The sequence below is a fragment of the Zootermopsis nevadensis genome, unplaced genomic scaffold, assembly GCF_977971745.1.
Source record: "Zootermopsis nevadensis isolate Lab colony 2312 unplaced genomic scaffold, Znev_1.0 Znev_ptg000009l, whole genome shotgun sequence".
Taxonomy (NCBI): Eukaryota; Metazoa; Arthropoda; class Insecta; order Blattodea; family Termopsidae; genus Zootermopsis; species Zootermopsis nevadensis.
In genome coordinates this window covers 4,616,750-4,629,982 of record NW_028259141.1, presented here as the reverse complement: position 1 = coordinate 4,629,982, position 13,233 = coordinate 4,616,750, and the positions used below count along the sequence as shown (strand labels likewise).

General features: G+C 37.7%; 2 protein-coding genes across 3 annotated transcripts; one reads left to right on the top strand and one right to left on the bottom strand.

Moving 5' to 3' along the window:
* The first annotated feature begins 43 nt into the window (after nucleotides 1-43).
* Nucleotides 44-5,093, top strand: LOC110838307 (zinc finger CCCH domain-containing protein 10). Of its 2 annotated transcripts, none has more exons than XM_022081382.2 (7): nucleotides 44-455; nucleotides 605-760; nucleotides 1,141-1,366; nucleotides 1,888-2,029; nucleotides 2,715-3,029; nucleotides 3,670-3,847; nucleotides 4,460-5,093. In XM_022081382.2, the coding sequence occupies exons 1-7, from the start codon at nucleotides 305-307 to the stop codon at nucleotides 4,630-4,632; spliced, it is 1,341 nt and encodes a 446-aa protein (XP_021937074.1). In that variant the 5' UTR covers nucleotides 44-304; the 3' UTR covers nucleotides 4,633-5,093. The 2 variants fall into 2 exon arrangements, with proteins under 2 accessions (XP_021937074.1, XP_021937073.1); XM_022081381.2 differs by having other exon boundaries at nucleotides 2,712-3,029.
* A 2,955-nt stretch (nucleotides 5,094-8,048) lies between these two features.
* Dpck (Dephospho-CoA kinase) lies at nucleotides 8,049-13,193 on the bottom strand. The gene is made up of 5 exons (XM_022081363.2): nucleotides 12,910-13,193; nucleotides 11,942-12,145; nucleotides 10,434-10,521; nucleotides 10,073-10,232; nucleotides 8,049-8,906 (listed from the first exon to the last, which is right to left on the bottom strand). Exons 1-5 carry the CDS (start codon nucleotides 13,019-13,021, stop codon nucleotides 8,751-8,753), a joined length of 720 nt encoding a protein of 239 aa, XP_021937055.1. The 5' UTR covers nucleotides 13,022-13,193; the 3' UTR covers nucleotides 8,049-8,750.
* Between the last annotated feature and the right edge of the window lie 40 nt (nucleotides 13,194-13,233).

The window sequence follows — 13,233 nt, the reverse complement described above, 5'->3', positions numbered from 1 at the left end:
CTACTTTTAATTTTTAACCATTAGATGGCGTATGTAACCATGTTACTGAAGAAGAAAAGGAGAACCAATGAATCTCGTGCTAGCAATAAACATGGCTGACAGTTTGGAAATTTTGTGATTATTTATATTACTGCGTTTCGTGTTCATTGTTAGTTCGCATAGAGTGTGATACTTCGGTAAAAATGGTTGGAATTATGAAGTGACTATATTATTAGCGGCAATGGACATTTAAAAAAATTGACATGCTTCATACAAGTTTATGTTCCTTGTTTGATATATAAGATACCAAGTTCGTGAATAAGCAATGTTCTCAGAAAATGGTTCCGATAGCCCAAGTGGTGACAGAAATAGTGACTTCAGTGGTAATGGTGTGTGTAGAGATTTCCTTCGTAAAGTTTGTCGGCGAGGGAAACGTTGCAAGTTCTTGCATCCAAATGAAAAGGAAGAAGATGTAGGTAGGGAGTCATTTATTGGTTTGTTTTGGCAATAGTTAGAATACTTATGTCCATTTGACTTTTGTTTTTAGTCTTACTAGCACCCATGAGGATTATTCTTATTGTAGAAGTGCAATGCATGACAGAATAAATTGTGATTTCTCTGACAGGTACAAAGTTTGAGTATGTTTTCTGCCATGATTACCAAAACTTGAAGTGTTCACGCACTTTGTGTCGTTTTGTTCACTGCACACGTGAGGAAGAGGAGTACTACAGAGCTACTGGGGAACTGCCTCGACATGTACTGGAAACTACTGTCAGGAAGGGTAAGTAGTAAGATTGAGCTTAAATTTATGACTAACCCATTGACAGTTGTTTGAAATGTTAATTTGAAATATTGTGTAACTCAAAGGCAGTTACGTCTGCCCCTAGAAAGGTTGTATTTATCATTATATGGATAGTATGAAGATTGTGGTTATTTTGTAATTTGAAATGGTTGTTGCATGCAGTGAAAGGTGGCTCATTAAAAACGATAAAATTGTAAAAAGACTTCTTCACAAAATGAATAGTAGATGGGAAAAATGCTAAAGCTTTGAAAATGAATTTCTGCAGCCTTAAAAGTTGCCAGAATCTTGTAGAAACCATTTTCCTAAAATTTATTTCAAGTTGTTTAAAGTATATTATTTATACCCTGTATGTGTTCTAGGCATTGCACCTGATGTTTCTCGACCAGGGGAGGTTCCTGTTTGCAAGGATTTTCTGAAGGGAGAGTGTCGACGGGGAGGCAAGTGCAGGTTTCGCCATTTGTCTGTAAGGGAATATGAAATGGAGTTAACTTATGGGACGAGAAACCCTTCTCATACAGCTGCAACAACAAATGGCACAGGGTCCGTCTCCAGAAGAAGAGACAGATTTGAATTTGAAGACACAAGGTGCTTATATTTCTGTACTGATTGCTGTTTATGAGCCAGAGTAGCCCAATCAGTATAGTATTTGACTATGGACTGTGTGACTGGGCCACAGTCCTTGGTAGGGCAATGCCTCTGCATCCAGACTGTCTCTGGGGCTCACCCGATCAGCCTTCTATCCAGTGGTTACCAAGGTTATAGCACAGCTTGGCTATGACACTGATCACTCAAGCCCGTCTAACTCCATCTAGTGCCGAGATCAAGAATGAATAGGAGTTACACCTTCTCTTCTCCTGATCATCTTCATAGAATGTAGTGAGACAGCTTTACTTTACTCATTGGTGTTTGTTAAATTCCTACATAGATTCATTCTATAAAGCATGATATTATTACTCAAATGCTTATTAAGAAAATCAAGAACAGCAAAACCCTTGCCAGAATTTGTCCCTACTTACTCTTTTTCAGTCTCTATTTCATAGAGTGCTATCTCCTTTTTACTTGAGTTATATGCATAAACTAAAACAGATGTTTTTCATTTCATAAAGATTTGATTGCTTCATAAGCCCTGGAAGTGCTGTTGTTGGTTTGGACCGAGAGTTTGGATCACCGGAAGTAAAGAGACGCCACTATCCTAGCCCTGACATTCAGCAAAGCAACCAGTTGTTGCTGCCTCGGGAGAGCTATCAGGTATGAACCTGACAAACTTCAGAATTTGTTGAAATGATTTTTATTGAACATGCAGATTATTGTAACACGTATCAATTAAAAAGTGAGCTTGAGTTGTAATCTGAAGTGTCTGAATAATGAAGACATTGAGTGGAAGCTATTTTACTTTTTCGGCACACAATTAAATTTTGCGGTATGAGCTCATGTATGGATTTAATAGGAATTCAAACCATCTCAGAGCTTTGTATGTTATAAAATATAATGTAATTACTGCATTTTTTAAGCTAAAAACTCAAAATAACTTATTGGGAATGAACCTTTTTACCTGCACATGAGTTTCATAATAATTGGTCTTTATGTACACACCTAAATGACATTTACAACACAGAAGACCAACATAAACGAAACATATTAAAGTTAAGAATAACATGTCAGAGTTTGAAGGCCTGAAGGGACACTCAAAAGACACAGGCATAGATGGGAGGATAATATTAAAATAGAACTTAGAGAAATTGAGCTGGGTGCGGATTGATTCATGTATCTTAGAATATGGACATGGTAATGGACCCTTGGTTTCTGTAGGTGGTGGGGAATCTTTTGATTAGCTGAAGTTCTAAAGTATTGTGTTTCACGGAGAAAGTCTTTTATTTTTCCATCCACATGCTATTGTGGTTTTCTCTTATAATGTATATTTTATGTTCAGCAGACTCCACACAATCACTACTACACAGCACCCATGTTGCCCCATGTAGAGGCACGTACACTGCTCATGGATGATGAGAACAGTATACTGCGTAAAAAAATTGAAGAACTGAAGAAGCAAGTGTCCGATCTCACTGCTACAAACGAATTTCTTCTGGATCAGAATGCTCAGCTGCGTATGGGGGGCAAACGTACAGCTAATGTTACAGCTGTTACAGTTCCGGCTGTGACTATCACCAATACAGGGGCACCCACAATGCAGGTTCAGCCAATTACAGCACAGATACAGCCTGCTCAGGCCCCTACGCCCCAGCAAATGGTGAGAACTGTTTTACAACTGATATCAGGTCATAATCTGGGAACCACTCCTTTCACCACAAATAACAACGGGAATTAAGTCATTGAGGAAGATCCATGGGACACTTTTGTTATGATTTCTACCTGTATTCAAAACATGATTTTGTATCACAACTTTGGGAGTTTTGGAAGCTATGATTTTGATATTCAGAGCTTGAATGTAAAATTTATTGTAAGAGTCACAGTTTTTTCAAAACATTATTTCAGACAGGTTCAGCTGAATGGCTGTGATTTCACTCTTCCACTGTACTAATGACATAAAATTTAAAATACAGTGCATTCACTGATATATTTGTTTGTAGCTGTCAGTTCCAGGCTCCTGACTGGAACTGCATGACTCACTACCAGGAGTTACGTGGTTTTCCTGATTCAAGTCCAGTATCACTCCACAAAAACTATTAAAATCAACAAATCTACCGATAGAAGTGCATGTTGGAATCCAGGAAGTGGATGTTGCATTCAATTTTATCAGTGAATGCATTGTAGAAGCTCACTGCTACAAACATTTTATTCCTTGCCCTTTGCTTGGTTGTGTATGGCTTTCAACTATTTGATTGATAGCTTGTTACAGATGTTTTCAGAAGACCCTATTCATGTTACAGGTGAATGCAGCGGTAGCAGCCGGCACCCTGCGAACAGTGACGGCCAGTGTGGCGACAGTACCAGTGTCAATTGCTGCTGTAGCTGGAGCCCCTGTATCAATAGCAACTGTTTCAATGGCTCCTGTTCAGATTCCACCTCCAGTTGTGACAATGGCACAGCAAACACTTGCAGTGGAAGGTATATTAAAAATATTACAATACAGCAGACTTGTCTGAAATGGCGCTTGGTTGCAGAATGTAAAACAGTGTTGGCACATGGAAGTAAGTTACAACTTCAGACAAGGGATGCGAGTGTAAATTATAGTTGAATCGCAATTGAATCCTTTGATGACAGTGTGCATTTAAAGAAACGTTACAGTGAAAAGAAGATTGCTGTCTTCTGGGTTGTTGTGCCGTGTAGTCTGGTAATGTCAACCAACTGTTCGGAGGTCATGCTGCCTCCATCATCAAACGTTACAGTGCAGCCAGAGGTGGGAGTTATCATGAAAGACGTGACTTAGAACGCGACAGCAGTGTTTGAAAAAGCTGTGTTAAACAGGAAATACTGGAAAGGGCCATTACAACCTAGATGAATAATCAGTTGAATACCTGTAAACAAATTCCCAATCACTTCGTAGAATGGACGGTTTTTCCAAAGGTATGGTACAGACTGGCATAGGCAATGGTGAATACTCACAACTGGAAGCATTTTGCTGGCAGGTATTGAGAGGGTACATGTGTTTGTGAGAAGAAGTTTATGCACGTGAACGTGACGTCCAGATCAAAGTGGCAGAAAGACTGTATGTTTCAGGTCCACAGCCACAACAACCTGGAGCACCACCACAACAAGGACAGCAACAGAATCCTCAGCAAGGACCACAGTCATTACCCTTGTCAATCAGTGGGGCCACTGCCCCCCTCGTGTCATACCCGATAATGACACAGGATCTCCGACCCGTTCTTCAGACCAGTCTTTCGCATTGAGCGGCTTGTTAATTTTTGTGGTGTATGTATTTTGTTGGGTACCTAAACTATAAAAGGTCAGTGGGCTATGGATAAGCATGGTTTCAGTTTGTAATATAACTGTCACTTGATGTGCACAGTTCTTTTGTGTTCTCTTTTATTTCAAAGGACTGAAGCACTTCAGAAGTTAAAAGGGCAACATGATGTGATCTGCTTTGTACTTGGAATAGGAATGTAATTGTATAGTTTTGTGAGCAAACAAAAAACAGTGAATTCATAAGTAATATTCTGTGGTGTAGAACTCATCACTATCATATTCAGTGTTTCTTGAATCACTTAGGAAGGTGAATGTCATTTTAATTGTATGTCTCCATGTCTGTGTACCTATTAATAGACTTATCATCTTTGGTCTGTGATCACTGACCAATTTTGTTGTTACAATCTGTATTTTAAGTTAAAATATAGGTTATCAGTGATTTTAATTTTTTTTGCGATACATTTATGCCTATATACTTATGGTAAAAGTCGCCCTCGGTGGACTAGTGGTTAGTGTGCTCGCCACTGGACCCAAGGCCGAGGTCGATGGATTTTTAAGGGTGATAAAAATCCATAGCACAACTTCCTTTGGAGGGGAAGTAAAGCCGGCAGTCCCATGTCGTAGATTTGCGGCATGTAAAAGAACCTTATGAGCATGATACGAGATGTTTCATAAGCAAAATTCAGCGGCCATTTCTCACCCAAAAAGTCTCGTGATTAACTGCTAGATGGTTCTGGCAGTCAAATCAGGATTGAGTAGATATTGTGCAGTCAGTGGGCTGGTCACTCACTACTTCACACACGACAAAGACCAAGAATCCTCCGAAAAGGAGGCGGCGAAAACTCACAACAGGGTTGTAGTGCTGAGAAACAAACAATTTGTTGTTTACAAACACCTGTGAGAGGGTGATATAGTAGAACCTGCATGAAATGGGATCTAGATTAAATGAAACCCACCTTTATCAGAAAATTTGATCACGAGAAACAAATGTAAAATTACCTTTTAGTAAATAGGAACCTTTTATATGGAAATCAGAAACAAAAATGGCCTGCTCATATATTTGTTCAATGTTCACAAATTTTGATTTGTACTTTGCATTCTGAGATTTATCTGAAAAGGAAGATTCCTGTCACAGATAATGAATTAAGCATAACCATCAACAAAATACCTGAAGAATAGAATACTTCATGAACTAACAGAGGAAGAAATGGAGGAAAACATGTGAAAAGAGAACTGACAATATGTACTACTCAGTAATATTATACAGTAGTGTATATATGCAGCATGAATTGATGGTTTCCAATTTACGTTGAACTGCAAACCTGTCTGAAACAAAAATGCTTGGTATTTTACGATTCCATTAAGACATGTAAAGGTAAATTTGACAATTCTGAGCTCTGTGCCATAGAAGTGTGGTTGGTTTCACACTCTCGCCACATTCAGCACCAGGAAAATTGCCTCTAATAACAATTCAATAAGAGGCTGGGTAATCCCAGTGAACAGCAATGGTAAAGATAAACAGTTCACTGCTCCTACTGGGGAAATTAATTCCAGCCATTCAGTCAATAATTCCTTCACTGCTGGGCAACAGCAACACCAACTGTTCAAAATTTAATAGAGGCAAATGGTTTCAGAATTGTAAGAAGTGATACAGAATTTTAATCTTTTCCATTTGAAAATTAGTTTCCAGATGTGACTCAAAATCACACTGAATGACAACATCGCTTCATTTTATGAAAGCACGTGAATTAATTCACAGTATTGTAGTGGGGAAGGGATCAAATTCATGTGATGAGTGGGAAATGACAAGTACAGTGAAACCTCTATCCATCGTTCCCGGATGCATCGTCCGTTTTGTCCGGTCCCGGATACATCCCATATAAAATAATGTTACATTTTCCCGCTTCTATCGTTCCTCGAACTATCGTTTTATCGCATCGATCGTTCAAAAATCTTAGTCCCGGCCCACAATTTTCCCGCAATGATCGTTTCTGAGAAATTAAAATGCTGGGTTTAGAGATAAATTAATACCGAAAGACGCACAATGTTTTTGGAATAAACAGTAGCGGTAACCTGTTATGTCGCCCAACCAGCACAGATTCTTTTGGAATGAGGGGTCAGCGGTGCAGGGGTGATAGTTGGAGTGAATGGCGGTGCCCATTGTCAGAAATTTTACGATTTTAATTTGGGTGCACTCATATTTCGTTCAGCGATGCCAGATGGCATGTGCAGTTTGAATTTCTTCACAAATGCTTTTATTATAAGTACAAACGAAAGGCGAGCGAAACTTTTTCATTCTTCTGGTTCATATCGTGTCTTCTACAGCTACGTTTCGTTGAGTTCGGCAGTAATAGTACTTCCATTTTTCCTGTTATAGTCCGCGAAGGTTTGAGGGAGCGGTGAGGAAGAGGGAGAAACGACGAATGCGAGCCCGAACTTTGCCGAGTTTTGCCGAAGCACACGCTGCATTGGCAAAAGTGAAGTCGTTCTTTTATGCGCATAATATTAGTGAACGTGACGAAGAAAACATTTTGAACGTGGAAAGGGCTCTGTTTGGCCTAAAACGTAAAGTTTCGACAAACCAGTTGTCCATTAAAGAGAAACATTGTTTTTTTTTAAATTTTTAATGCTTTCCCGCATCTATCGTTTTCCCGCATTCATCGTTTTTATTTCCCACCCCCGCCGAAAACGATGCATCGAGGTTTCACTGTATTTCAACTGCTTTGTTGTGTCTGCTTGTACCATGTGTGCAATAATTTTTCTTTGCATTATATTATGTATCTATCGTATCCTAATGATGTCTTCAAATTAAAGTGTTAAACCCAGACTTGCTATTCACACTGAAGGCCATAGAAAGTTATACCATTTTAGCATCAAGAGAGTTAAAGTATAAATTTACAACTGGGGGGCGGGGGGAAGCTGCAGCAGCAGGAAAACCAGAGCAACTATATACAAACATAAGAAAAGAAGCCGACATGGCAATCATCAGTCACCTGATAAAATATGTAAGTCAAGTTCTAATCCCATTTTCCTGAAAATTCTTGGTGCACTAAATATACAGAATTTCATTAACATCAAACAAGGTTCAGGTCATGATAGACATGACAGCAGCATTTTTATCTCTTGTGTACTGGCAACATTATTAGATTCAAGACAAAATCTAATTTGCATGCACTTAACTGTACCAGATTTTATCGAACCCTATTAGTCTCAGCCAAGATATATCACTTGGACAGAAAAATGAGCATACCAGAGAAAATAAATTATGCAATTTTTGCACACATGCCTAAAATAATAAGTCAAAATTCACAGTGTTATAAAATAAAAATAAAGAAATATGTTGACAAGCATCAATGCTCTCCCCTTTGAACGAATTCTCACTCTTCCTTTTCTTGGCATACACTTTTAAATATAATTTATTTCAGCGCTTCTTACATTCAGATGGGAAGGAGAAAAAACAATGTAGAATCACTACTATGGCATAGAAGTATTCATCACATTATAAAATAATTTAATTCCAGTCACAAGTGTTTGCCTTTTCACTTTGTTTAGATACTTGTAATCGAGGATGACGGTGAGCACATTAAATAAGCATTTATGGACAACCAATAAAGGAAGGTCTTCCAGGTTTGACAGAGGGTTAAACACTTCTAACTGTAAAATATCAACAAGTTACAAAATATTACACAAGATCTTGGACTTGGCAGACTTTGGTAGCATGTTAATGAAACTTCAGATTCAATAAAATATGGGGAATTTGACTAGGTGAATGACTATTAGCCATTACAAAATGATGATGCTGTTTTAAACGCCATTCATGTGGACTAAATTCCACTCATTCTACATCTGTCTGCTTGATAAACCTCTGCAAATATCCACTGTAGTTTTTACAGCTGTGTCTTACATAGCAGTTACGTTGTTAGTTCTCCACTTGAGTACGGTGTCCTACCACCAGCATTAAGTTTGGCTTTCGCTAATTACTTTTTCACTCAGACAAATGCATATTAGGAATAGGCTCTGTACATTAGGCCTGGCTATATATGAAAACATCTTGCTGCCCCAAGCACAAATCATAAATACACAACTAGGTAATGATGTCTGACTACCGACGACGAGACACCGTTGAATGCTGGGAGTAGAGAACCCTGAAGCCAATCCAGATTAGCAGTGACACTAGTCCAGTGCAGCAGAGTCCTGCGATCGCTCTCAGCTTCCAGTGTGCTCTGTAGCTGCGGAGAATAGATAATATCCGCAGAACCTAGTAACCACGCAAATAATACATCAGGACATGTGAAACAAGTTGACAAACAGATTACAGAAAATGAAAGAAGTACATTTGTTTGGAAATTAATGGAGGAGAACCTGACCACAAGGACCATGCCATAAAAGTATGCAAAACAGCAAAGAGGTAAAACCCTATACATCAATCTTGGTATTATGGTGCATTCATTATTGAGAACAAAGTATCTCTGAAATAAAACTTGCAGGTAATTATGTATATCCACTTCTTCACATAAGATTAAACCTCTGGTTGATGATGTTACAGACATGTTTTCAAACATGGTTATGTAATGGCCACACGCTAAAACTGTAGTATGTAATGTATCTGGACAGCCAACAATATCCTGCTATGCACTGGAACACTGTTGCCATAATAACAACACTCTTTCCTTAACATAAGATAAGCTATAGATGCAGAAAAGTGTTGTATTTCAAACTCCAGCTGCTGTAACCCTGGAAAAAATCCCCTAGTAACAACTAGGTCGGTGGACCTAAAAGCTTTTTCAGATGTGATGGAAATATTCCACTGGAACATAAAACTCCAGTGTTCCAGCCAATAACCAATCACTTCACTAACTAAACCAAGCTTCCCAATTTATTCTCCTCTTCTAATATTGTTAAGGTGATTAGATGAGCAAGACGTGGCTTGCATGACTGAATATAACTTAGAATGTCTAACACAGACAAACATAAATAAGCCATTAAGATTCAAACCATACTGAACTGGCTCAGAATAGGGTTCAATGGCAGACATGTGTGAATAAACTGAAGAACCTGAGTTCTATTAACTAACTAGTTGGCTCAGGGAACTGGAAAGGTCATCACCGATTTAACCAAAGGCCAGCAAAATCATTAACTGCAAGGACTTTCTCAAAATGACACACATTTAGGACACTTTCCATTTTAACATTCTTTTACAAGAATGGTTTTGGAACAAAAACTGGGATGATGGAAAACAAGCAAAGTATCTGTCAGTTTAATAACATCATCATTAAAAAACTTTAGACTTAACAGGAATATTCTTACTAGATGAATAACTACCAATGAAAGATGTATGAGTTTCTAAAAGTGTTGAGAACATCTTACTCAAAGGCATACTGCAAATTATTAGTGTATGCAATGACACAGAATGTACACATGTACCTGTTCACGTGTGTCCTGTGTTGTACCGGAGTTCTCTACAACGAAGTGTGCTTGCTCACATTTACGCTCCAGAGACATCTGGGCACTAATGCGTTTCTTGGCTTTGGCTTCTGTCATGAAATTCCTTTCAATAAGTCGCTGAAGTTGAAGGTCTTCCTCACTGCAAGCATCATGTCCCATTATAACACCAACAAATTACAGGAGTAATTAAAATATAAATCAGGAATTTTATCAGTCTCTATCTACTGAAGCAACTTTATTTCAATTGAACTTTTCTGGAATCAACAGGGGGTCTGAATTCCCCAAACTCTACAATTTAATATACAGTGAAATTACCAAAAATATTACATCAAAAACTCACCATGTCACAACTATTATTTTATACAGATAATCTACCATGCTTCCTGATTCAAACAGGAGTGGCAAGTCCATCACAATGAACTGATGACCTGAAACATTGCAAACCAACACAAAGTATTAAGTGCTAAGTGCACACAAATGCCAGTCTACTTTTTGTTGCCTTAAATCAGGCCATGACTGCACCTTTTCAATTATTCTTTTGTTCACAAACATACTCATTCTGTAGTCTGGTTGAAGTTTATTGACATTTCAAAGGTTCTTACTGCCGTCCATCATCAAGGCTAACCAAACTACAAGGCACATCAATCCTGAAGACAACCACCTTCACACTCGCTGCTGTGAAAACCTCAAATGTCATTCTCATTCTTTGTTCATCCTTCAAAGTGTGAGACAAACTATTGTCAGTGCGTAATGCTAGGTATGAGTCATAACGTTGCCTTGTAAAAATACCTGTGATCTCTACCTCTGATGCATTAATTAAAATTAAAGCATCATAATGACCCTCATGTAATGTGCCACTGAAAAAATGACAAAGAATGTTCTAGTAAAATGCCAGATATTCAAACAGAAGAGAAAGATTTCTATTTATTTATTTATTCCTAGTTTACTTCATGACTGTCAGTAGCTGAGAACATTTTGCAGCAAATGACTGGATGATAGTCTGCTTCTGGGACAAGATTTAAACTAAGGATCTCCCAAATAGAAAAGAGTGCTTGCTAAGCACTCAGCCATAATGTCAAGAGATGAGTTTCTAAAGAAAATATTTTCTGAACTTCTTGACACCACTAAAAACAAAAGTATCAATTTTAACATAGGTTATGATAATAAAACAACTGAAGAAGTAACAGGAACTAAATTCCTTCATTTACACATTGCTAATAACTTGAACTGGATAAAGGGCACTGAATATATTATCCCCAAACTAAGTCACACTGTTGAAAGTAAATATTTTAAAATTAGTTTACTTTGCTTATTTCCATTCCATCATATCCTATGGAATTATCTTACAAGGAAATTTAACACACAGCAAAAGAGCATTAAGTAGTTTTCATTGTTACAACTCATATCATAAAGTGAACAAATGCTACTGCACATCATTTATCTATACAAACATAATTCAAACATAGCTAAAATTCCAGTAGCCTTTGAAATACTGTGTGTTCATTCATTAAGATGTTCAGGGATATAACATGCTTTCAACGTTTTAAAAATATTAACATCTGTGAACTCCACTTATGATTTTGTTCAGTGAACACATCCTTTCATTATTTTAACATATGCAACTTTATTTTTATGTAACACATCAAGGTGTTTTCATCACAATCTGTGCCTTGAAACAAAATAACCACACAAGCACAAAGACAATCACTGAAACCAAAGTCTAATATTACCACTTTGCTTCTATAATTAGTTTTATACATATATAGGTTTCAAAGATGAGATAATGTTCCCCTTCTCATGCAACTCTACATCATGTAACAAACAGAGAAGACAAACATGTTCACTTGCCTTGAAAGAAGCATCTAACAGCTGCCCAAAACATTTCACTGTAGATTTCAGGATGTGTAATTTCATTCAGCTTCTTTCTCTTCTCCACACTGTCAAAAATGATTTCACCAAGAACTTCACGATTAAGTTGCCCATCTTTATGAAACACAGCGTCACCAAACTCCTTCTTTATCAGATGCCATGCCTTTCTACCAGGCTCAACAACTAAAAAATTTCACACATATACTGGTATTCGAATTTGATGATGAAAGTGCAGATTATGGTATAGGTCCCCTACAAGCCAAGCCAAACTAAGCTCTACTAACAAAATCTAACATAACATGATCTAACAAAACCTAACCTACAAAAAGCAAAGTATGGTAAGAAATCTGGGACTGTAACATGATGGTGTGCTTATACACTAATTTTAACTTCTTCTTGTAGTTGATATAAGTAAATAATTCTGTAGTCAAATTCTGACATTAATGTACATCATTTTGGCATTGTCCAAATATCTGGCAAATAAACACAAGGCATGCAGTACCAAATAAACTGACAAAATGGTGCATCGACATAGAAGACAATCATCTTCAACTTGATGACATTACTTAATTTGCAATATAAGTCATTAGTTTAAGTTAACTGCCTTCTAGGATGATGTATTATACAGTCTGGTAAATGGTTTACAAAAGTTTCAGAGGTGCTTAGCTGCTTTCATCGTCTGGGCAATGTTGATTCCAACAAAAAATTACATAAATTACTATCACTGTCTAAATTGAAGTCTGAAGGTGTCTGAATATGGTGCGTAAAATATGTAAAACTGGTATCTTGGACTTTGTCCATCGTCTAAATTATGAACAAAAACATAACTCCTTGGCATAACGTACCGTGTTAAGTGACAATATGGTGAGCTATCATGCACCATGCACCCTAAACCATACTATGCTCTACGCCTTGATGTGGAAGACCTATTAATCCAACATACAAACCTTTCCTTGCGGCAACATCAGCATCAATTACAGGAATACCATATTCCTTGAATATTTCACAGACGGCGCTCTTTCCCGTCGCTATGCCACCTGTTACTCCAACTATAAACATTTTAATAGTAGTAAGCTTGCGTAAATTTCTGTGAACAATGCTGATCCCTTGTACTGAATTTGCCAACTCAAGGCCATCAAGCTTTTGCACTAAAAGATCTAATTACACCATACTACAACCTCATAACCCACAATCCTGAAACCTTCCACGATCAGCTGTTGACCATACAGTATACCAACATTGGTATACAATACTGACATTTAGACGGACTG

Coding starts and splice junctions, on each gene's coding strand:
- LOC110838307 (XM_022081381.2), top strand. CDS start 305: ATGTTCTCAGAAAATGGTTCCGATAGCCCAAGTGGTGACAGAAATAGT. Junction 2,030..2,711: donor TGCCTCGGGAGAGCTATCAG/GTATGAACCTGA, acceptor TTTTATGTTCAG/CAGACTCCACACAATCACTA. Junction 3,848..4,459: donor GCAAACACTTGCAGTGGAAG/GTATATTAAAAA, acceptor TGTATGTTTCAG/GTCCACAGCCACAACAACCT.
- Dpck (XM_022081363.2), bottom strand. CDS start 13,021: ATGTTTATAGTTGGAGTAACAGGTGGCATAGCGACGGGAAAGAGCGCC. Junction 10,233..10,433: donor AAAATAATAGTTGTGACATG/GTGAGTTTTTGA, acceptor TGATGCTTGCAG/TGAGGAAGACCTTCAACTTC. Junction 8,907..10,072: donor CACAGGACACACGTGAACAG/GTACATGTGTAC, acceptor CGTGGTTACTAG/GTTCTGCGGATATTATCTAT.